We start from the raw sequence: 25,389 nt of genomic DNA, 5'->3' as shown, positions 1-25,389 counted from the left end.
TCGAACTGCCTCTAGCTACTGGGCAACCTTGGTAGTCTAGTTGGTAAGACACTGCTCTAGAATTACAAGGGTCGTGGGTTCAAATCCCACCCGAGTAACATGCCTGTGATATTTTTTCACAGGCATGTTACTCGGGGGGGAAGTACCGAGTAAGCTGTGCTAACTAACCCTCATCGGTGTATGGGTAAAAACCAAAATTAATATTCTTTCTACTATCATTATCTTCAAACTGTGTGAGTTTAATCCTTTAAACACAGCATACCTATACTACATACACTGGTGCAGTAGTACACACAGTTGTTTGGTGTCCTGTTGGGTCTTATTGCATACACTTGTACAAGTGCTGCCCTTTGTTGCCCCTTGACTGTGCATAAGCTATACCAGATTATACAGGTTTCTTATCTGACCAGACACAGGCTATTCAAGTAGCATGACTAGATTAACCCCTTTGCATTAATCCACCAGGCATAATAGGCAATAGCCAGGGTCATGCACCAATACATATAATCAATACCTTTTCCACAACACTTCTGTGTTATTTGAAAATTCCAACAACCAGGATTTGCTAAAGGGTTTTGAAGGGAAAAGTGAAAGGATTGTGCTGACCAGAGATTTGACATGTTTGATTGACACTATGCTAGATTGTAACCCTACAGCAATGGTAGAATATTCACATTATCATCTTTAAATCACGCCTGAGTTGGCATTGAGCATTGCATGCAACCACACTGTAAAGGCAGAATAAAAGAGGATGCCAGTAGTATTAAATTGCATGACAGGGTATGTAGTATCTACAACAACATTGCTGGATGATATTGAATATATTTAAAGGAACACGTTGCCTTGGATCGGACGAGTTGGTCTATAAAAAGCGTTTGAAACCGTTTGTTATGAAATGCATATGGTTAGAAAGATATTTTAAAAGTAGAATATAATGATCCACACAAGTATCACTCAAAATTGCACGGTTTTCTTTTTACATCGCGAACTACCACGGTCGGCCATTTATGGGAGTCAAAATTTTGACTCCCATAAAAGGCCGACCGTGTTATTGGACAAGGTAAAAAGAAATCCACGCAATTTCGAGGCATATTTGTGTAGATCATTGTACTCTACTTTTACAACATCTTTCTAACCATATGCATTTTATAACAAACGGTTACAAAACGCTTTTCAAAGACCAACTCGACCGATCCAAGGCATTGTGTTCCTTTAAGTTGCCAGTATGATGATATTATTGATTCACTGAAAGATAATGTCACCAAGATTTAAAAAAAATTAAAAGTGTTTTATAGAATTAGATAAAATTAATTTACTCAATGACCTTGTCAAAAACAGTTACCGCAAGGATGAAATGATAGGCTAAATAAACAAACAAGACATGCCCAAATGGTGAAAAAACACAACATAAAAATTACTGACATGTTTTACTTGAACAGCTCACATTGTTTCTTAGCTACTCCTTTAACGATAATGCATTGAACCATGGAGAGTTTGAACTCTGGACCCTGGTTACACTGCACCCAAACCAAACAAAGCTGTTTCACCATTTGTATCATTTGTGGATGGCAAAGGCTTCATACATGAAACTGTCGCTGCTCTTTTGAAAGGTGATTTGTTTTCCCCTTTCGTTTATTTTTGAGTATATTTTTTGCCAAATCGATGATATTTTGTGCATCATCTTTGGTGCAATATTTCAAAATGTTGAAGACAAATTTCGAGAAATTTTCAATTGACCTGTCTGCATTATCATATCTTGATGATATTATTGTGATATCGTCCAGTACTAGTCCAGCATTATTTTTTGGAAGGCCCCTTGCGACAAATATCGTAAACATTTAGGTTATAAACATTCCCTACCATTCCAACCACTCTCCCTAATAAACAATTGCACCATTTTGATGTGTAAATTTTTTTCATGGAGATAGTACAAATGTAGTGTAATAACAAAATGACTTACAAGATTTCTGGTAAAATTCCCCCATCAGTGAAGGTGGGTTTATTAAACATTGATCATTTATCTCTCACTCCGGGCTCTGCTAATAACTATCCTTGGGGCTTTGCGTTAGCAGCAGCTTTTGTCAATAGCAATATGTGTGTCAAGTTTCTGTAATATATTATTCATGCTACGGGCTAATTATGTTGATCGGACAGGATTTAGATGATATCATTATCAATGTATGCCTGTACATACAGTGTTTTGTCTTGAAATTCTAGCTTAAAAATAACTGTAAACTAGTTTAAAAGAGAAAAAAAAAAAATAATAATAATTTTACTAAAACCATCTTCACTGGTTTCATTCTGGGGTGGGGCAACAAAATCATTTTTACATTGTGGTTCATTTTGCATAAATATTAAATGCACGTAACCAATTTGACAAAAAGACCAGCTTAATCCTTAAGCTTGCAACAGTGAGACTAAGTGGTAAATGAAATTATAAACCATTCTGTTCCAATGAAACTGTGCAGGTGTGAACGTTCAGTTTTGTAGAGCCTTCTTGAGTCGTTACCATGGTAATCAGGAATGCCATCTTTTTGGGTCATGCAACCCTGAGGTGGGGCAACAAAATCTGGCTGTCACCTCCTCTGCAGGGCCTGCTCAGAATTATGCCATGAACATTGAAATGGCAGGTTTTGGTTATATGTCTGAACAAAAGATGGCTTTAATTTTAAAGTAAACGATGCACTATTCAGTGTAGAAAACTATACCAAAAAGGCAGTTGGACAGATAACAATTTTCAAGGGAACATTTAAAGAGAAAATATCCTTAGGGTATTAATATATATTTTTTTTGCCTACACTTTAAATCATTCTTCAGTAAAACAACTGATATTATTAACTATAATAAATCAATATAAACCATGAGGGAAACTGACTGGGTAAATTTTGAAATGATTTTTGGGGGTTGAGTCAATTCTTTGTTCAACACAAAAAAAATCAACTTTAATAAATTTCAAAATTTTAGCATTTTAGACTTTCTCGTTGCGAGCACTTGGCTTGGAATTGGATACTCAAGAAATATCACCTTCAAGCCTGTTGGAAAGTTCTGTCAATCAGGGACAAAATTATTGAACCACTTGAAACCCCTTTCTCTCCCAGCTACAGTTTACTGTTGATTTTGCTGTAATCATTCAAAGGAATTTACTCAGAAGCAATAACGCTGGCAGGAATTGCCCCTACATGTTTTTCAGACAGGCTGCTTCACTCAGCAGACAAGCTGAACAACGCGCTACGCGGCTGTCCCAAGAAATTCTGCACACGATCTTATTTTTTAGCTTGATGGCCTCTAAGTGTTATTATGTACCGAATAAAGGATTTCTCTCAAAAGCAGCCTAATTAACAGCTTTCTAATGTGTTTATAAACTTCATGTTTCTATAACCTACACTTGGTCCATTGTACGTTAATGTTGAGTCTGTTCTATGCCATACAGACAAGCGCCTTTCACTCCCAGCTGCTTACTACAGGCTTTTCTCACAAAGCTCCCTGTAATTTTGTTCACTGTTTAAATACCAAGGGACCCCCCTAGCCGTTCAAGTCTTGTTTACTCATATTTTTTCTTCGGCAAATAGTGGATAGGGGTCGCTAGATTGAGAAATCTTTTGTGTTGCCAGAACAAGAGCGGAAAAAACTGGCACATGTGTGTCCCTTTGGAGTTAAGCAGGAATACTTTGTGGCAATCAAGAGTTAGGATGTAGGTCATGACCTTAAAAGTGCTCCAGTCCTACTTTAATATTATGAATGTGTGTTAGACACAAAAGCTGCTAACACCCTTGCAGTTAGTAATGCATAATCTTAAAACCCTAACATTACATCTAGACTATAGGAGTGCAGCCATTCATTAGCGGCTAGGGGGAACGCTTACAGCATTGTTTCTCCTGAGTAAATAAATCCAAAGTACAAGTGTACTCAGTTGGCAGTGTATAAATTGGCTGTTTGGCGAATGCTTGATGGATTGATAGAAATTAAGCCAAAATATGTCCACAATGAGTAAATCAATTGTGAATCAATGGCAAATAATGATGAGAAATGTCCGTTCATAGTCTATGGTTCTTGCCAAGGTGCAGTTAACATATAAAAAATAATTTTGATATCAAAACAGGGCTCGAATTGGGTGTGAAAAAGTACAAGACTGCAGTTTGATCGGACCAGAATTCTTTTCAAAAGACAAGAGTGAAAGTGTGAAGAAACTTCAACATGTTTACTGTAAACTGTTGCACAAGCACTAAAGAGACGATATTTCTCATTTGTCTTTGGGGCAATTATCCTTCAATACTCAACATAAAAGGAATTACAGACATGACATTGTAGAACCTCAGGAAAACTAAAGGTGAAATCCATTTAAATATTGAGAATGACGTTTGAGGATGAGACTTCATAAAGTGTGCAAAAGCTAAGACCAGGGCAACAGTAAGGCCATGGCTTCAGGGTCCTGCATTACAAGGAGCTTAAAATGTGACAAATGTATACCACTACATACTTAATGCAAACCCGCAAGAGCCATCGTGTTGATCAGATCAATATGAGTGTAGACAACGCATATTTTCATCCCGCACAGTTGCCCAAAACTGCTAGGCCTGTCAACTGATGAACCTGGGTAGATGCTGACGAGCTGAATACCAGCATGTCCGCATAAGAGTCTCTGGAATGTTGTCTGTGCTGTAGTCCGGATTCATCATAAAATTCAAATATTAATTTTAATAAACACAAGTGTGCATATAAAATTGTATTCCTACGTATCTGTTAGTTTCAATGCTTACCCACATAATGTAAATGAAATGGAAGTTTGATTGTTAATTTTTTTTGTCAAACATAGACTACCAGCAAACAAGTTTTCTTGTATAGCAGATCAAAATGTGTTATAAATTGTATCAGTAGCCTTGATTTGCTACTCAATGTTGGCATCCAGTGTGCTCAGGAAAAAAGTCTGTCTAAATTGTTTGCATGCATAATTGCTGGACGAAATCAGTCCCTGTAAGTAATGCAATTTATGAATGTGTTGGATCAAAATAACATTGTTTTTCAGGAATTGTTTTACCTAATTGATTTTCTTTTTAAACCAATATATTTTGCCTTTTGTTTTATATTGCAGAAGTTGATGAGGGTCATTGGGATAACGGCCTGTCTTATGAGTGTCGCACGTTGCTCTTCAAGTCACTGCATAATCTCATTGAGAGGTAAGTACATGAAACTTAGGGCTAGGTACTAACCCACATTGCTAGATGTGATGGAAAGCCAGTAACGTTTTAGTGAAATATACATACAGGTATTAACATTTTTGACTATACTACATTAGATACAAAGAATTAAAAAACATTTTGTTGTACTTCTGAAGACAGGAAACATTTATTTCATACTCACCCAGCAATAAGAGATACATAACATGTACTTTGTAAAAAAAAAGCAAATAATTAATCAATACATATCACACTAATTAATTGAGGAGCAATAATGGGAAAATTTACACTGTATAATGATAGGGATTGTTTTATTTGGCTGTGACAGACAGGTACATGTATTTGTAAGTGAAAGTGTTTTTAAATGAAAGTGTTTTTCAAATGAAAGTGTTTTTGTTAGTCAAGCTTGTGTTGAAATGAGGAACCAGATTTTGTTTTTACATGGTGGTGTGAGAATATGCGAGACATGCCCAATTAGGCGTGTGGCCAGGCAGCCTTGACACCACTGTAATTATGCATGCATGCAGATACAATCAGTCTGATGATGTACAATAATTTTGGTAGGCCGCAAAAACCGACAATGTATGGCCTAACAAAAGAAGTAGTTGTGACTGCAGACCGGTTAATCGTATTTTAACATCTGGAAATTTTTACACTGACCTGGCAGTGTTTTTATAACAAATTATTTATATTAAAAACAAGTTGCTATTAACAAAAACAGAAAGTGATATTACTTACACAGTATGTATTTTTTTACATGTAGACTGGATTTTTTACATTGACTGCTCTCTTTTCTCCAAACTTGATTGACCATTTCTGTAGGCTTCTGTAGTTTATTGAAAAAGTATTTGAAATAATTATATGCATTCACAGTGATTTGCAAAGACCTCCACTGACTTTGATAAAAATAAAGTCTAAACAAACAATTATAATTGATTGTAGACTAGTTTGGCTTTTTATTAGTAGATCCCTTCAAGCCACAAGATTTTGTTTCCATGGCAATGGGCTTGCTGGAGTCTTTTGGTCACATGTTTTTGAGTGTTTCTAAGAGTAACCTGTGATCCAACACATCGGCAAAATTATGTAGTTGTCTTGTCGCAACAATTCTCTTGGCTGTAACTCAGTACCTGTGCTGTCAATATGATTTGAAAAACACAAAATATAAGTAACCAAATCAAATTTTGGAATAGACACTTTTATACATTATACATTATTTTTAGCAAGCATTTAAATTATTTACACATAGGAATAATACAAACTTATAATATTTGTAATATTTGAAAAATTATTGCACCTCCTCAAATGAAGAATATAAAAACCCAAGCTTGTAATGAACAACCATGTACACGTATCATCACAATGTGTACAATAAATATGCGCGATGTTATTGAAACTATGGAGTGAAATATTTGCCTAGAAGTTCATACAGAACTGTAGTATGTAAATTGCACAGTCGATGGTCTGGGTTTGCCTGCACACTGCAGCACCAGCTGGCTGGAACCACACTAAGCGATAATGTCAATTAGTAACTTCAGTATGCTGCTCATGCTGTTTAAGATCTTCCCTATGTAGACCATGGAGCAAGGAACATCAAGCAGTCATTATGATGTCAAGGGCTTGCTCTTTCCCTTTCTTGCATGTAGAAATTAACCTTTACTTCAACTGTGAATAGGACAGGGAATTCGGGAATTGGTATTGGGAAGGTGGGATGGTCATTAAGGCCTAGTGGTCAATCGGAATGCAAGGACTAAAAAACAAATTTGTTGCGAAGGGGTGAAGCGGGTGAAGAGATAGAGAAAAAAGAAAGTAGACCTTAGAGAGAAATAATTGAGACAGAGAGAGCTGCATTTGTACTCATTTAATATTTAATTTAAACAAAATGGATCACTTTCTACTGACCCTATTCACCTGACGTCATCATCAGAATAATGTTGGATGCGCCATTTTGGTGGTCAATGTCAACAGGCGTTATTCAGTGAAGTGCGCATTTTAGGTGATGCAGTGTTTACACGTAAACCTATTGACCACCAAAAATGATGAGCGTGGCACAGTCGCTGCGTGCGACGTGCGTGCAAGGGGTCAAAAGTAAACTCGGTGTCATCTTAGCATGGCATAAGTTATTCACAGAACGTTAAGACAACCTTTGTACAAGATTGGTAATTTAAAAAAAAAATCAGTTCTAATCTGAAAGCTCCTTATTCTTAAGTAACTGCACCAATTCTTCAGAGAAATAATTTCAAAGAAATGAATTACCGCCACACCGTCAAAAATAAATAAATAAATAAATAAATAAAATAGCATTAGAAAAGCCATCAAACTATTTTGTTTGCCACAATCAAAATTATTTGGAACCAACTTGCACAAAATCCCTGAAAAATTGTGTTGTTTTGCTGTTTACTATAAAATGTGACCAAAAATTTTCACAAGTTGTTTATGTACTATTTTTTTATTGGGAACAAGATGATTTGAATGACCTTACTCTTCTAAAAGAATAAAGATGAACGTTCCCTTTAACTTGACTTGATGTGTGTACAATCTGCCCGCACACACACTTCAAACTAATAATGTAGTGGGTGTAGCAAACTCAGTGTGTACACTTGGTTTCATGAATTATTCGTCCTCTTTTATCACTTCTAATGTTGAGCTGAAATGTCAACATGATGTCTACAAAAACTACATGTAGGCTATGGTGGAAGATCTTAAAACAGGCTTGTTTACTGCAAGTAAACTTTCTATCAGTTACAAGTATTTAACAACATGTATCCACACATGTAGAAAAAAAACAATTTAAGTGAGAGCAGGGCTTGCATTTCAGGAAAATGTCCACAAGACTACATGGCCCATTTGTATGGCTCTGCTTACCGTAAGCAAAGAATTAGTGCTTAAGGAAGCAGGGAATTACGCGCTTATGTCAAACATTATTTCACAGGTTTGAATTTAGAAGAGAATTTTGCATGACATAAACAGGTACATGTAAGCCTACCTAGGAAATAGATCATCGTCAACTAACACCATTGTGCGCTTGTCATTCCTTGAAATATTTTTCATTTCATACTTGAGTCACAGCATCTGTTGCAGTCATATTTTCATATCCCCAGTACGGTGTCCTTCAATTAGATGCACCTTTTCCTCAAGGAAGAGGCCAAAGGTCAAGTGTCAAGGCTCACGCTAGTTTTAGTATAGCATTGACTGACAGGGATTACTGTGGACAGCTGTAGGGCTGCTTATCCAAGGCATAGCAAACCAACCCATGAATGTACTCGGTGAATGCCTAGAAATGTATACATATTGAGGATATAACTTGATCAATGGTAATACATTGGTACAGTCCCAAGCTGTGGGTAGTATGCCACCCAAGGGGGGCACAACCACCCAAGGGGGCACAACCACAGACAGGCTGCCACAAAAGGCAAGTTGGAGGCAACAATGGATGGCTGTAGGCAGCTTTATCATCCAAATGTTGCTCTTTCTTATCCCCCCCCCCCCTCAACAAAAAGGGTGGAAGATAAAGGCATCTCAAAGCATGCTGATAAAAGCATGTTCACAGTGAAAACTGAGTGCTTACATTGGACATAATTGTAGGTTCCACTGCAGTGTTGTACCATGGTTGTACTGTCTCTACTAGACTAGTTTATTGGCTCGAAAGGAATCTGTTTTTGTTTAGAAAGATCTCCTATTTTTACAGTTTTTATTTAGAATTTAAGTGGAACAAGTGCCTGTTCCTACTTTGTATTAAATGTAGATTCATTTTGTCTGGAATATCTGTAAACTTAAGTGTTGTTTCTATAATTTAATAACTCCTTAGACCTTTATCCTGTCCAAAGTAACCTGAACTATATGATTAGTATGTTTAAAAATGAGGGACATTTTCTTTTTCAAAGATTAACACTTGCTGATTGATAATAAATGTTTTAAATAGTGTAGTAGTTGGCTATCGATACTAACTCTTTATTTTAAATGAGGTAGAAAAAGTGAGCACAAACTTTCATGACGAATGCGTTAGGCCTACTGTTGCGTGATTTATTGTTATGAACAACTAAAATCTCCCAAAAATGTCTACTTTGCATTTGCAGCCTCTGGAGTAGTTATAGTTTTAATTTAAAGCAGCATATAATATATACTTTGCAAAGTATTGAGTTTAATTGTAGGCCCTAAAGCATTGCTGGATAAAGTGTTTTAATTTCCATATTTTCAATTTGTATTATTCTTATTTTTGGTTACAGGTGTTTGTTGAGCCATAATTATGTCCATCTTGGCCGATGGTTTGTCAGGCCATATGACAGCCTTCCTGCAACTCCTGACTCATTCAAGTAAGTCATACAATTATTTCATTTCATAATCATTTACTTTGTTTCTGATAGGCAATTTGAGTTGAGCCTAAAGAAGAAAGAAAGAAAGATTTAAAGTGGCACTTGTAACTAACCGATGATTTTTGTAAAATTTAAATCAGAAAGTTTCTTTAGTTTAACTAATAGTAGTAGGTCCTACTACCAATCTTCTATAAAAATTGAATCGTCTGTCTGAAAAACTGTCCAAATCTAGGATTCCTCTGTTTAATGACTCTGAAATCACTGGGTGTGTACCTTGATTCATCCAAGCAAACTAAGCCCGGGCTTTACAATAGGCCTACATGCCAAAACTGCCTCTTTCTTTTCTTGAATCTAATCTTGACCTCTGAATTTGATTAAATTTTGAATGATTTACTGTCCCTGTAATATTCATGATGAATCAAGCAATTTGAATCCTTTTTAATCAGCCTACCTGGGCCCAATTTCATGGCTCTGCTTACCGTAACCACAGAATCGGCGCTTGCGGAAGCAGGGAATTCTGTGCTTACGGCAAGCGTATTTCATGGGTTAGCGGCGAATTTTGGCTTCTGCGCGTGCGTACTTCAAGTTACTAGGCGTTCTACGCTTACAAGGCTAGCGCAGAATTCGGCGCTTGCACGTAAGCGCAGAATTCGGCGGTAAGCAGAGCCATGAAATTGGGCCCTGATCAGTTTCATCAACTTCTTAGAAAATAAATCATAAAACAAGCGCCACCAATATCAGTGCTTTTTCCAAAGCACAAATGCATTGAGCCATGGAGGATTGAGCTTTATATATTATACAAATATTGCAATTATAAGAGCGTAACACACTGTTATTTTCTCTCAAATTGTTTTTCCCTGCATTCTCCTTTTTAAAGTTTACACAAACAAATTTCCATGGTTTGAAAGATTAAACTTTGCATTCAGTCTCTGTGAAATAATTAATGCACACATACAATTTTGTTAAACCATTTTTTTTTAAGAACGGAAACTTTGCCTCTGGAATGAAGACACTTACCACTTCTAAATATCATTTTAAATAAATAAAAAAATATTTGTACTAATGTTTCCAATACTATGGGAGCCTCTGGGTCTTTGAGAAGAGATTTGTGTGGTTTGTTTATACTTGACTTTGGGAGTCAGTTTATTTCAAATGTATGTTCTGAATCGAGGATAATGCAAAGCCATGTTGACCTCTGCTGGGTAAACAAAATATTAAATCATCTTCCCCTTCTGAAAGCAAGCACCAGTCAGGCAGCCTGCCACTGATTTACCGTTCTCTACATGTGACACTTGGCATTTACAAATGTAGATGTTCACAGAACAAGTATTTTCAGAAGCAGCGTATATATTTAGTGAAAAACCAATCAATACTTCTTGTAACAGCAGTTTAACTGACAGCCTAGCTTTACAATTAATTAAGCTGACAATTGAACAACAGCCAGAAATTTGGACTCTTTGTCTATAAATAAACCATAATAAAAGGCTATAACTAATTTGGTTCAATTTGTTTATGTTTTATTTTAAGGTATTGTCACATCCAAGTTATATTGACTCAGTACACAAAGTGTGTAGTAATGAAAGATAAAACAAATTTGCTTCGTATAAGTTGTAACTCCTGGCAAAAGGTATTTAATATACCCTCTACCTGTATTCACAAACTCCCCCTTTTAGAAAATATATTCTATGAAATTTCTTTCCACTTGATTTGGAAACTTCAGTCTAAAATTTTGCTCTTGCATGTTTCTTGAGATTTGCTCGAGTGACAATGTCCTCTGTCTTAATTGCGTTTGTTATTTTTATTTATTTATTTTTTTTCAATAAGGATTTTTCCTCTGCCATTTTCCTTTCATTAGAATGAACTAAAACAAAATGCCCAATAACTGAAATTATCTGTGGGCCACCTCCATATTACAAACATTTTTCCATTCCTCATTAATATTTCAACCCTGGATTTTTATTCCACCATCCCCACTTCATGAATAATAATCTAGATCAGTTGTCTAAATTTCTCTCTCCTCTCTGATCTGACTGGCAGTCAAGAAAGGGGGGACAGCCCAGACCAATGTGTGATGATTAATCAATTGGACCAGTAATACATTAGGGCAGGATTGACCTTGTAGACCTCTGTACAGTAGATAGGCCCTGCTCGCTGCAATGCTGGCTGCAATGCTTGCTCGCTGACTCTTCGTATTGTTGATGACACCCTACTATCGTGTGTACATCTTCATATTGGTGGTGACCATGCATGAGCAATGTAGCGGACATCCGATAGGTCGGCACCATGATGAGTGCAGTCTGAATACAAAATAAAATATAACAACTATACCCTTTACCCTTTATAGGAAGAGAAAAAATAGCTGCATGTATTTGAACAGGAAGTATGTACACATCACATTAGAAATTTATGTAGATCATTTTGATAAAATTAGTTTTCTGAAACTATGAAAGCATCTCATATTCAGGCCTGATACTTCACGGAGGCAACGGAGGCTATTGCCTCGGTTGCCCCTTGCCATTGCCTTGGTGCCCTTAAAAAGGTCCAGTAGAAATTTACAATTTCCTCATAGGGTGCCCTTTGCCAAAGAGAAAATGCCTTGGTGCCCCTGCCCTTTCAAAAACGAAGCATACAGGCCTGCATATTTGTGGTTTGGAGTGTTGGTTTGAACAAAAAATGTGAGTACGAGACAACTTACAAAATTAGAGATTAAGGCAGGCATCTCTTTTTAAAATGATTACGATAAAGCTTTAAACCAGAAAAAGTAGCTATAGATGCTCGTTTGTTGTGATCTAACGAGGAAATAGGTTCTTATGCATCCAATAATAACTCAGTTGCTCATTGGAAAAGGCAACTGCTGCATTTTTTTTTAAAACTTGTAACCAAAGTATGCCAGCATGGTATCCATGTCACTAACCCTTGGTTAGACTATCATTACTCCACTTCTACAAGCATACTGTTCAGTCTACGGAAATGAAATTTTAATGTTTTTGCAGTGTGTACTTCCAATTGCCATTTTGTCAAAAGGGGAAGGACTAATTTATAAATCATTTTCAGTAAAGCCAAACTGTGGTTATAGTGACATAATGCAACTTTTTTATGCCACCAAGCATATCTTTTGAATCAATGGTAAAAATAATAATCAATGATTCCTTTAAATTTCCAAATAGTGAAGTTTATGTTTTTATAGATAGGATCGAGTATCAGTAAATCGCTCAATCACTGTACGTGTCATAGATCCTGTCAATTCAAGTTATGATAATTACTGTATGCATGCTGTTCACTGTGTATTCATAACCGTACTAAGACGCTTGTACTCGCTGTATGCCGTGCAGAGCACAAAAGGCCATGCCAGCATATTTTCACGAGTGCCTGATCCTGTATAAATTGGTAATTAAATGATGCTACGCTAAATTCCTTCCTTCCCTAATATCCCTGAGCTGGTGAAATGTGAACCCTCTTTTTGCCATAACCGTAGGATATTTAATTGTTCAATATCATACGTGTACGTGTAATACTAAGCAATATACGAGTTAATGTATTCTTTGTTTGTTTAACATGGGTAGTGTTTAAGTCCATTATGATCATTTCTACATTGATAATGAAAATAAGATTACATATTAAAATTCACATACATGTAATAGTTCTATATATGGTGTTTATAAAAAAAGAAAAATCATTTGAAGTTGACAAATTAAAAGACTAATTACAGGTTACATTAAGTTTGAACAATAGGCCTGTAAGATTTATAACAATATTAGAGCATACAATACAATCATTTGTAATTGCAGTAATCACAATTTATTCATCTTAACAGTGTAGTGCTGCAACCTGCTTAATTTGACAGATAAAAACCTAACCACAGCAATTAATTATGTATGCTAGATCAAGTCTATTTGCATAAGACCATGACATTAACAAGTAGGAAGAGAGAGTATGCAGCCATGCATTGGGTTGGTCTTTTGTTGTTAGTCCTAGGTGTAGTCTGGCATAAACTGTGTGCCATCATGTGTGAAGTAAATGCCTCCCTAGAATTGTGTGATTGTCTGCACAAACTGTGCAAGTCAATATGTATTGTATACTGACAAACATCAACTACATCCTTGCATAGAGAGTGTGTTGAGAGGTTATAATGGGGGTGTGGCTATAATGTTTACATCATTCGAGTCTAATAAACGTTAAATTAGGGAAAAAGGAACATTATGTGGTTTTACCCTTACACCGATGTGTGGTACAAAGACTGTATACTCCTGAGTATTTTCCCAAAGCCTGTGAAAAGGTTCACAGGCAGGCATACATGTATTACTCATGCGGAATTCGAACACTGGATTCGAACACTGGATTCGAACCCCCAACCTTTACAATTGTAGAGCAGATGTCTCACCAACTTCTACAGACCACTGATATTGCCCGGTAGTGAGAGGCAGTTTGAATCCTATATTTGAGCAATGGGTACCGCATTGATTGGTCTAGTTGGTGAGACATTTGCTCTAGAATGGCAAAGGTTATGGGTTTGAATCCCACCCGAGTAATATGCCTACAGGTGATTTTTGTTCACAGGACTCGGGAAAGTACGGAGTATATAGTGCTTACACACATCGGTGTAAGGGTAAAACCGAATAATATTCTTTATCCCAATGCAAATTTCCATCTATTAAGTTTTTTTTCTATGTTCTCTTCTCTCTGTAATACATGTACTAGGCAATCTCGGTGATCTACATGTAGTTGGTAAGACATTGGCTCTATATTGGCAAAGTTAGTGGGTTCGAATCCCACCCTTGTAATATATTTTTTTTAATTTAATAAATAAAGCACTGTTTCAATGGCAAATCTCCTTGAAATGCGACGACCCAAATTGCAGATATTTTTTACTTGTTTTTTAATATGAGCGTTCTTTGAAAAACTAGATAATGTGAATTTTTTACCAAACTATCACTCTACACAAAACCATCAGAGGCGCCTTATATACTACTAGTACTAGTACTAGTGTGTGGTTGTGTATGCCTTGATGTTTGCTATCTAGTCAGCTGTAGTGAATCACATCCTTCCTTACTGTACTACAACAATAACAAACACAGTAATCAGAATGACCTCTTTAAAGGGATTGTACAACACTGAGCAAGTTCAAGTGCCCACATTAAGTTGACTCGCATCTGACCATTTATCAGTAACGTACTTTGCGTAGTGACACACTCACTCAAACGACTCCTTTGAAAGCCAAGTCAACTATCCCTTCCGCCCATTTAATATAATCATGATAGTGTCACCGGTTCCCTTCTACGCGTTAGCATGGAACAGGCTATCAGGACCACGGAAAAATCCTTGGTCCTGAGGTTGGTTCAAAATGTTGGACTACAGTCAACCAATGGTCAACCAGGATCCGCCACCCCCCTCCCCCCACTAACCCCCCCCCCCCCAAAAAAAAAAAAAAAAAAAAAAAAAAAAAAAAAAAAAAACACAACAACAACAACAACAACAACAACAACAACAACAACAACAACAACAACAACAACAACAACAACAACAACAACAACAACAACAACAACAACAACAACAACAACAACAACAACAACAACAACAACAACAACAACAACAGAGAAATGTACAACAACAGAGAATTGATTTCAGTAATATGGAGCTTTAAACATAGTTAAATTAGTTGATAACAAAGCCATGAGGTTGTTCCAGTATGTATTGTAAGTATCGGAAATTCTACATCTTGTTGATAACAAACCATTGAGATCTGAGATTGCCACGTACAAAGTGTATGCGGTAGAGTACACTTTGTGTACAGTGTATGGTTTTGCTCTGACAATTATTATTAGTACATCAGTGTCACTTTGGTTGTGTAATCAGGACAAACACTTTACATGTAGTGCTACGTAGTTGTATGGGACTGCCATTTTAACAGGATGCAGTTCTTACACTGAGGTCAATCATCCATGATTTAAGCTCTGTCAATGTTTAACTTAGATGCATATTACATGTGCATGGAGGTAGTTCTATGGTTCACATAAAACCAAAACTCAAAATGTACTGGAATCTAGATTTGTGTTGGTGCTTACAATGTACAATGTAAAGTGTATTCACACCCATGTGCAGTGATGGGTTACGAAAAAACTGCCAGGGGATCAGGTTGTAAAAATTAGTTCTCAAGTCTGTTGTTAAATGCATGCATGGCTTTTGTGGCTGTGCACACATGTAATGCTGCAGCATTCATTGTGCGAATCAACACGCCGTGTCAAATCAACACTGCATCAAGGTCTGAATTCAACTGTACTGACCCCAACTGCTTTCTCTCCATTTTCCTTTCTGTGTTTATTGTATGAAAACTGAACTGAGTATGGCTACTTGCACTCTCTTTCTCTCTTGACATAACATATAATTCAGTATGGGGGAACCAGTGGGAGGCCAATGTTGTCAGTGACACTTGGGGTCAAACCAAGAGCAGGTTAAGGTGTAGGAAGTGTATGGTTACCGGCCAAGACTGGCTGTCACTAGTTCCAGCATGTATTTACAGATGGAAATTTAACTCTGCATTAATCAAGGATCTTGGGGATGGAGAAGAATGGAGGGGGATGGGAGTGAAATAGTCATTCTGTATTCAGGCTTGTAGGCCATGGGTTCAGAATCCATCCTGCATATTATGAGGATAGCTCCCTAGAATACAGCAATGAAACTTATAGGCCCTACAGGTTTGCTGTTTAGATACCTCGTTATACTGATGAATTCACCCCTAAAGGGAAGGTGTGGTTTTCGGTTTGAGTTTTTTCAGGCATTTCTGGAGGGTCTGAACCTAACAGAATGTGATGTGGACATTTTTGTGGTTTATAATCCAAATATGAAAGGAATGCAACAATGTTGATACAGGTCATAGGTGTGTGATCTACAATGTAGCAGTCATGAAGAAAGGGCAAAACAGTTTTGTGCAACTGTGTCACAGCATGGTCACAGTGAGCTGAGAATAACAAAAACGTAGGGAGCCAGTTTTCAAATTTAACAAATATTGTGAAAGGGGCACCATATTATAGTTTAAGTAGGATTTGAAACTTTACATGGTGGAAATACGATATAGAAAGGTTTGCGGTAACACCATGTAATGACTATCTCTAATGAGTTAGGGACTTGGGGTGGTTCTGAAAAAAAAACGTTTGTTTCAACTCGACGTTTCGATCAGTGAGCTCTGATCTTCTTCTGGAGATATCATATTATAGTTTGTTTGTTAGTTGTGTCATTGTGTCTTATTCTAATAAAAATGAATATCTGTAGAGACACATTATGTAGTTAAGCATTACATCCTCTAACAACTGATACACTAAACCTCATTGGTCCTTTTTAGTGATTACCTACCTTTATCTTACCAAGACCTGTGGCGCCATTTTTATTTGCCTCAAATCAAAGGAAGTTTAATTGGAGATGTAGCTCTGCTCATTTTGAACATGAACATTTCAAACTTCTTTTTGATAAAATAGTTGACTAATTGAGGGGAACCCTTTTTCGATCAAAAATACGCATCATGAAAAAAAAAGATATTGCTTTATTATTAAAAAGTTACTAAAGCGAGACTTAAAATGTCAGAAATTGTTTCAAAATTCAGCTAATACAAGTAACTGTTTGTGAAATTCAGTTAGTCTTTTAATTTGATTTGACTAACGACGTTAAGAGAAACCTTGTGTACAGCAAGGCAAATGCTAATCAAGCCAGTGGGATTTGTTCTTGTCTGTCGCCATGGAAATGTGTGATTTCCCATGCAGTTCTCCTTACAAGGGCAATCCATCAGTGTGTAAAGTGCCCGCAGGGCGGTGACGTACATCATTTCCATTTTGCTCTTCTCATCACCTCAACCCCCCCCCCCCACCACCCTCAATATTGGCATTTCCAGTGAAATCCCATACCTTCGTTAGTATGTGAATTCAATTTATGCGGCCTGCTAGAAGCATGGCGTCGATGGAATTCAGGCATGGTGATCTTCAGTAAAAAGGTGGTACTCTGTGTGTGTTTACTTGCCACAGAATCACCAATTCAAAGGCTGCACAGCTCAACTTGTGTCTACATACAATGTAGATGAAATGGCCGATAGCTTCTGAACAGTACATTCATTCAAACTTTCAAGGTTTAAATCAGCATCAAGATACATTGTAAAAGATAGTTCTCCAACTAAAACAGAAATTCCCCCAAAGTAAGCAATGTCGCATTAGTGCAGGCTAAAGCATTAGACAGCGTTGTTGGTGATGCACAGTTCATTTGAAACTACACAATAGTTGGGTAATATTTTTAAGGGTAAATTTTCACCCTTTTCAGCTAGTTAGATCAATGTACAATTGCTAAAGGAATATGTGTCTGGCATATAGTGCAAACAAAGCAAGAGGTTGACATTTATTTTTATATAATGGATATTTTGGCAACTTGCCAGTATTTGCGTTGATAGAAGGTTTGTCTGTCTGTCAAGACAGCAATTATGTGTTGCATGAATGAATATTCACAATGATTTACTACCTCTACGTGACTGAAAATTATTTATTTCGGATATATCTGTTGAGGAGACGTGCAGTTGCTTACCAAAGATAAACGTGCATTAAATTACCTTAAAATTTATTTTGTGCTGTTTTTTTCGCCAAGCAATTCCAGCGATTGTCAGTCATCTGGGAGCTTTGTCGAGTTCTTTTGGGAATGTCATCTAAAGAAGCAAATGCTACTTGAATGAATATTTTTTCATAAAACATGGGCAGATAGATGTTTTATGATACCTGTAAAAATAGGTTTAATTCCTAACAACTGGACTCACACTGGTAAGACTTAGAACAATGGGTCACAAAAGTGTGTACGTCTTTTTAAAATAAAAACTTGAAATTCATTTCAAAAAGCATTTTATTTCATGCACAGCATTAAAAACAACATAAATGTCATCCGTAGAATGGAAATAACCTTTGTTAAGGATTCTAGACAGACAGCTACCCTAGGCCATGTTATCATGGCCATCAGACAGACAGCATGATTATTAAGAAAACCACATCCTTCAAGGTACTTTGTCAATCAGGAATTGATAAGTCAAATCTATTTCTTGCAGTGCTTTATGAATCAACACACTCTTCCATTCCTTAGTGTAAATAAAATGATATGACTTCTAATTGTCACCATTTATTTCTATTTTTTCTGTTTTGGGAAAAACAATCATGGCTGTGCACATGACATTAAATATGTAAGACTGTGCCAGAATGCCCAGAGAGGTTTTTTTCATACCCATGTACTTTTCAAAACGTCACTTGCTTTGCTAGTTAGCAGCGTGAAGACAATGATGTTTGACAATTTCGTAGTAATGCCAAATATTGTCTTCAAATAGTGTTAGCCAGATGATTGCCTGTGTGTCTTGTAGACGACTATCATTCAAATGCTGAAGTGTTGTACATAATGTAAGTCAGCAATTGGACATTCAGGATTTCACACTCTATTTCTAGCACCTCCCTAACACCATACTGTGAAATGAGTAACTGATAATTGATGTTCACAATCTCTTATTTTCCTCCTGCAGTGATCACCTGTCATTCGCCTTTAGTTTCTTCCTACATGGAGAGAGTACAGTATGTGCTAACATTGAGGTCTCCCTCCATCAACCGGTGTGCCGGCTGTCAATGGACCATCTTGCCCTTGCGCAGGGATCTGCGACCGGTTTCCAAGGTAGTTAAGACTAAATAAGACTAGTTAAGATATGTAGGTGAATGGGATGTAAATGTGATGATTGGCTTGAAGTAATCTCCACTCAACAGTGTGTGGTCGTAAATCTGTTTTGATGCAATGATTTTCTTTCAACTGAACCAGGCTGTACTTTGACTGGCTGTGACTTGAGATATGACTTCCGATCTTTTTGTAAAGTCTTTACTCTGCTTCTTCTATTCTGCTGGAAAACATTCACAGAAGAAATGGTTGGCATCAAACCCAGACACATGTTTTTTTTTATAGCAGGCATCTTTAATAACTTAATCATTCACCAAATGGTTTTTCACAGATTTGGAGCCGTGATTAGTGCGTATTACATTTAACGTTGATCAACTCAAGAGAGATACTAATTTTTGCAGACGATTTATTTATTATTGTCACGAGTGTCTTGAAACCAAAAAGAGGCTACACAGAAATTTTTCTGAAATTGATGAATTGGATTCATTTCTCTGAATCTTTCTGGGGGCAAATTGAAAGCTCACTGCTTAGAAAGTTTTATCAGTTTAGATCATGTGTGTCCTGTGATCACACTAACAATTGAGCTAAAGAGCGTGGACTTCCTGCAGGCACGATTTGTAAATCGCACATGAAAGAAAACGTTCAATCGCATATTTTAAGGAGATTGCACTGTTTGATTATACAAGACTACAAAAATATATGAAATGTTTTTATAATTCGTTTGTTATTTTGCATCCAGTTATCCTTACACCGTACGGACTGAGTGGAGTACTGACTGGTCATTCCTACAAAGCTAGCCATTCGGTTAGTCGTAGGATCCTAAATGAGTGGTGCCACTTCTACCCTATCAAGTTCCAGGGGGAGGAGGATGGGGGTAGGGACGTACCCCAAGATGAAGACGGCCTGGAGGATGGCCTTCCTGCTGTTGTTGATGTCCTTGTGGGTAAGTTATTCACAAAAGCCCCTTTCACACGAGAGCAATTTAGCAGGGGTTCCTTGCTAAATTGTAGCATGGTTGTAAAATTTTACAAAATGTACCACATGTGAAAGGACAGCAGTTGTACTTTCTGTTCAGGTTCTCTTGCAAAATCTTGTCAAACATTGCTACATTTTACAACCATGCTAAAATTAAGCAAGGGACCCCAGTTAAATTGCTGCCATGTGAATAGCACTATAGATGATACCTTTAGGTGTCTCATTGTAAAGTTGCATTCAAATCTATGGGTTCCTTACATACCACTAGTGAACACAATACATCAAGGATAAGATTAAGCTGCAGTTTCATCTCTTCTTTTGGTAACCTATCAAAGATAAAGATGAATTATTGCAGGACATTGAGCCTTATCCTTGTATTTAGGGCATTAGAGAAATGTACCATACTGTCACAACATAGCATTATAGCTGTGATGAACAAGGATAAACAATCAACCCTGAATGACAGTTGTTGCATATTAGGGGTATGTAGTTGTTACAAGTTTTATGCGAGTCCATTTTGATTGTCCACTGAACTGGCGCAAGTCTCACCCTTTTGGCTAAGCCAGCTGACTCACAATCAGGACAATCAGACTCTGTGTCCTCACAGCCAGTACCAGAGTCCGTTGGTAATCTCCTTGACTCATTGGATCTGGTTGAAGGTCCCTATGGACCCCGGCAGTTACAGAGTCCCATGCTACGCAGTAGGTCTTCCAGGTAGTGGTCAGTTATGATTGGCTTGTTGCCAAAGGTCAGGGTTCAATAACCCCCAGGAATGTCTTGCAGTCTTCGTTTTTATTCTCAAAGGGGTTGTTTGCGACTCAATAGTTATGCTATTGACCCAATTCACCTGACGTCATCATCAGAATAATCTTGAAACCTTGAAAAGTTGTAAAACCCATTATTTGCAATGTTTGTTAATACCAGAAAGAATGGGTTACTTTAATCAAACAGCCTTGCTCAACCCTTTGAGTACAATTTTATTCCCTACCCAAAGACCTACCTGCAAAGACAAACCGGAAGGTGTGTCTTCATTATCCAGGGTAACCATGGCAACAAACTGTCCCCTCAAGTCTGTCCAAACCAATAATAATGCACATGTCATTCCATGTACTCTACTAGAACAAAATTACTTTGCATAACACACACCTATTGGCACTGCTCTTGTGAAAGGGCTTATCACCAATGTATTACGTACAAGTTGCCAACAGCACAGTTTTGTGTGGAAGTCTTGCGCGTACCTGGAACAGGGTTTAAACACAAATTGAGACTGTCGCAGTTTGTACTTGAAATTAAAGCATTAGTAATTAGAATGATAAATAGCTTCATTCCCTTAAACAAAATTTATGTGTTTACGAAAGCTGTGAACTCCTTGAGATGCGTAGATCGTGTCGGGAGAGTACGTAAACTGTAAAGTCAACTATTGTAGGCTTTGGGGCTAAGTCCTATCTCAGTATCTACATGATATCCCGTCCAAGATTTGACCCTAATCCTCGTCCACGGCAAGCATAGTCCAGACTCACTGACGCTGTTTTTTCCAATCATCATTTCACCTAATCCTCTGTGGTTTATAATGACAATTGATGTGATTTTTGTGCCCTTTCTTATTTATTTAGTCTTGGCTAGTCTTAAATGAAAATGTCACAGGGCCCCTAAAGGTCACTCGTGTTGCGAATTATGAAATGGAGAAAATCACAACGTGTACTTCAATCAAACTGTAGATCAAACTCATGACATTTTTTATGTTTAAGTAGATTAATCAAATGTAGGTTGAGGGTAAATCGATGCTTGGAAAGATCATCAAAGTGAAGTTTTTTGTTGTGAAAAATCGATCATGTATTAGTTCATGGAATGTCATGAAAATATCATGCACACCCGTTGCAAATAAGTTTTAAAAAATATGAAGGAACGAATGACGTACTTATTAGGTTGACAGTAGACAAAAGTGTCTTCTCTCAAACTTGATTACCCTGCTGATAATTCAAGGAACTGTCTACTGAAGACATGGAATCCAGACAGGAGTATCTGACACGTGAAAACATTTCACTGACATTTTGTGTTTAGTGTAATTAATTGCGAAGCCAAACAGATGTCTGTACATGTATGTATGTATGTATAGGGGCATTAGGTATGCTACATTATAATGATAATATGTCATTTTATGCTGGAAATCATTGATAAAATTAATAAATACTAAGCTTCAATCTGAAAGTCCACTTTTTTTAAAGGTCACACCTATACATGTACCAATTTGTTCAACAAAAAAAGATTTAATAAATTAATTAATTAATGGATAAATAAATAAATAATCACCATTGCATGTTTCAATTGCCACTTGTAAGCAAATAGTGCCCTAAGAAAAACATGCACAAAATCCCACACAAAAAATAATGAGTTCATTTGGTGTTTTCACTAAAATGCGAGAAATCGATTGATCTCATGTTATGTGCTTACAAATTAAAAAATTTGAAGAGTTCACTTGTCCAATTAAAAATTTAATTTCAACAACGCACAACATCCTAGTTCATTATTAATAGGCCTTATAAAAGATTTACTGTACAAACACACGTTGTAAACATGCATTTTTTAGTACATTGAGGTCAACAGTATATATGTAATGCTGGTCCGAAATTCAATCCCATTCTAAGCGAAACCTTCAATGAGGTCATATTTTATTTGCAGAAAACCTCATAAGGCTTTTAACACAGCCAGAGGCCAGACAAATGTAACATGAATAATATCCAGTTTTTGATGTGAGATTGAAACCCCAAATGTTGGACACACTGTTGCTACATGTAGGGTTGGAGCTGGAAACCTTATCTACACGTTGAGTTCCAGGGGGGCAGGATGGGACTGTGGTCTAAGGAGATGTGTATTCAGAGGCAGCCAGGGGAAGCACTGCTAGATGTGTGCCATTCCAAAACTGATTAGCTACTCACTAAATAAACTGATAACAGTGCCATGCTCAGTTTAAACATGAAACAAAAGACCTAATGACCTCTCATTATTCAGTCTGGGGGACATACATCAGTTGAGATAATGCAGCAGCTTCAAAATAGATTAAGACTTGTTTTCCTTAGAGACACATACACGTACGTAGTGTACGTATGTGTGACACCGTAACAATACGATGATGCTTCCAAAAATAACTCACTTCTAGTGTCCTATCCAACCATGCAAAAGCAGGATTGTATGCTGCATGTTTGCAATCCTGTTGAGACAGCATCAACAACTTTTACATGTACTTGGTTCCTAAAGGGGAAAACCACAGAAGCACACGGAGTCAGTGATGCCAAAAAAAGGGTCACTAAAAATAGTCGCTTCAAAGTTTCACAATTTCTTGGCTCATACTGCGTGTAACTCTAAATTCAGCGTGAAGGTTACACTCCCCTCTGACCCTAAACTTGATCCATCACTTAAAAGACGTAAGAAACCTACAAGACGTTATTAACTCTCCCTCACAGAGCTAGCATGGTTGTGTAATGTAGGATAGCGTTCTATACGTTGCTAGGACTGGGGAACAGGAAATTAGCGGATGGGAATCTGGTGACTGAGTTCCTCCCTTGAGGAAAAGCTAGCCACTTTGGGGAGTGCTATTAATCTTCATATCTTGGGATGGGTGGACATCTTGGTTCTTGTCATGTACAAGTCAATGGCAGTCAGAATGAGGCCCACAGTGACTGTTCTGATGTTTGGTCATCTTTTAATAATAATAGTCCAGAATCCAGATTAAAATGGCTTCATGCAAAATAACCACACATTAAAAAAAGGGGGAATCGAGATTCCGTTTAAAGCACCCCTTCTTATGTCGGGGTGTGGGAGGGGGGGGGGGTGGCCCCTAATGTACTCTTTTCACACTTTTCCTTAGAACATTTGATTTCAAAGTATTTAAACCAAAGTTGGCAGTTGGTTTGAGAGTACTTCTGGGGGCTTACTTGACTATTTGCAAAGCTCACTAGTTGATTAAGCTAGCTTTGCCATCAGTATGTTTACCCACAAGTAGATCGGTCAAAGTGTGATGTGATTCACTAAGAAGGAAAGAGCATTGAGATACATCTTTAAGCTACTGACATTAATTAGATCGCATATTATTAGAGTATGAGACTATGTAGGCTGGTGAACTTTAAATAGAGGGAGGATTGTTCTTACTAATAATTCCACAAATGTTTTACCAAAAGTTTTGGTTCAAGAGTGTTATTTGTTGTCTTGTTTTTAAGGTACCAAGTTTCTCCTCGTACATCCTTGAATAATATTAAATTTTTCTTGTCTATTTAATCCGTAGGTGGAGTACGGATGTTGTACCCGACTGCCTATGTTCTGGTACCCCAGAGTGAGGAGCTTGCCCATGTCCCCATGGCACCGCTGTCTGGCATGACATACCTTCCCCCTCCTCCAGTTCAGAATGCTGGGGCAAGAATACATGGCATCACAGCTGCAGGTGGGTGACAATCACTCTCTTATTATGTCAGATAAGCATCATGTAAAAAGCTTCAAAGGCACTGGACGCGTTTGGTAATTCACAGACCAGTATTCTCATTTGGTGTGTCCCAACACTAATAACAAATCTGAAAATTTGGGCTCAATTGATCATCGAAGTCGCAAGAAAATAATGTAAGAAAAAAACGCCCTTGTTGCACAAGGGTTTGTGCTTCCAGATGCCTGAGAAAAGCTTCAAGCCTGGTCTTTCTCAGATTCGTTTGAGTGAGAATCTACCTCTTTCTCAAAAAATACGTTATTTAAGGGGAGTCGTTTCTCACAATGTTTCAACAGCTCTCCATTGGTCGTTACCAGGTAATTTGTTTGCTTACAAATATTTTGAGTAATTACCAAATGTGTGCGGGGCTTTAAGTCTTGATTCCTTTGAGATGTTAATACTATTATCAGATATTGAGGTTGGAAATCAATCTACTGTCACAAATTTAGGGCTCACAAGTAGAAAATGGCTGACATGTGAGAAACAAAACATGACAAGTATGACCTTATCATTCTTTAAACTAAAGTCTGGAATAATCTCAAAGCAGATTGCCAGGAGAATATGTAAATTTAACAAACCTCAAAATTTACCTATTCCTATTTCCTCTGAGCCTTGCAGGAGGTTTTTTATTTCCATTTTATTTCCCTGATAGACATGAATATGTTTTTTCAGTTTGGTCAGAAATGGAAATGATAAAGCTGGCATAGTGGGAGTGATGTAAATCAGCATCAAGGCTCGTGAAGTAAATCAATAAATTACTGTTGTTAAGATCGGATGAGTGAATCCACGA

At 37.2% G+C, this 25,389-nt stretch overlaps 1 protein-coding gene across 2 annotated transcripts in view; it reads left to right on the top strand.

Annotated features, from left to right (window-relative positions):
- Positions 1-25,389, top strand: part of LOC139938027 (mediator of RNA polymerase II transcription subunit 13-like) — a 59,810-nt gene that overhangs the window by 9,212 nt on the left and 25,209 nt on the right. For both annotated transcript variants that reach the window (XM_071933382.1, XM_071933381.1), the window contains exons 3-7: positions 5,090-5,174; positions 9,398-9,484; positions 19,011-19,156; positions 19,893-20,096; positions 24,408-24,563. In XM_071933382.1, coding sequence (XP_071789483.1) covers positions 5,090-5,174; positions 9,398-9,484; positions 19,011-19,156; positions 19,893-20,096; positions 24,408-24,563 — 678 coding nt within the window. The remainder of the gene's footprint in view (positions 1-5,089; positions 5,175-9,397; positions 9,485-19,010; positions 19,157-19,892; positions 20,097-24,407; positions 24,564-25,389) is intronic.

Source organism: Asterias amurensis, chromosome 6 (assembly GCF_032118995.1).
Source record: "Asterias amurensis chromosome 6, ASM3211899v1".
Classification (NCBI taxonomy): domain Eukaryota; kingdom Metazoa; phylum Echinodermata; class Asteroidea; order Forcipulatida; family Asteriidae; genus Asterias; species Asterias amurensis.
This window is presented reverse-complemented; position numbering and strand designations above follow the sequence as displayed.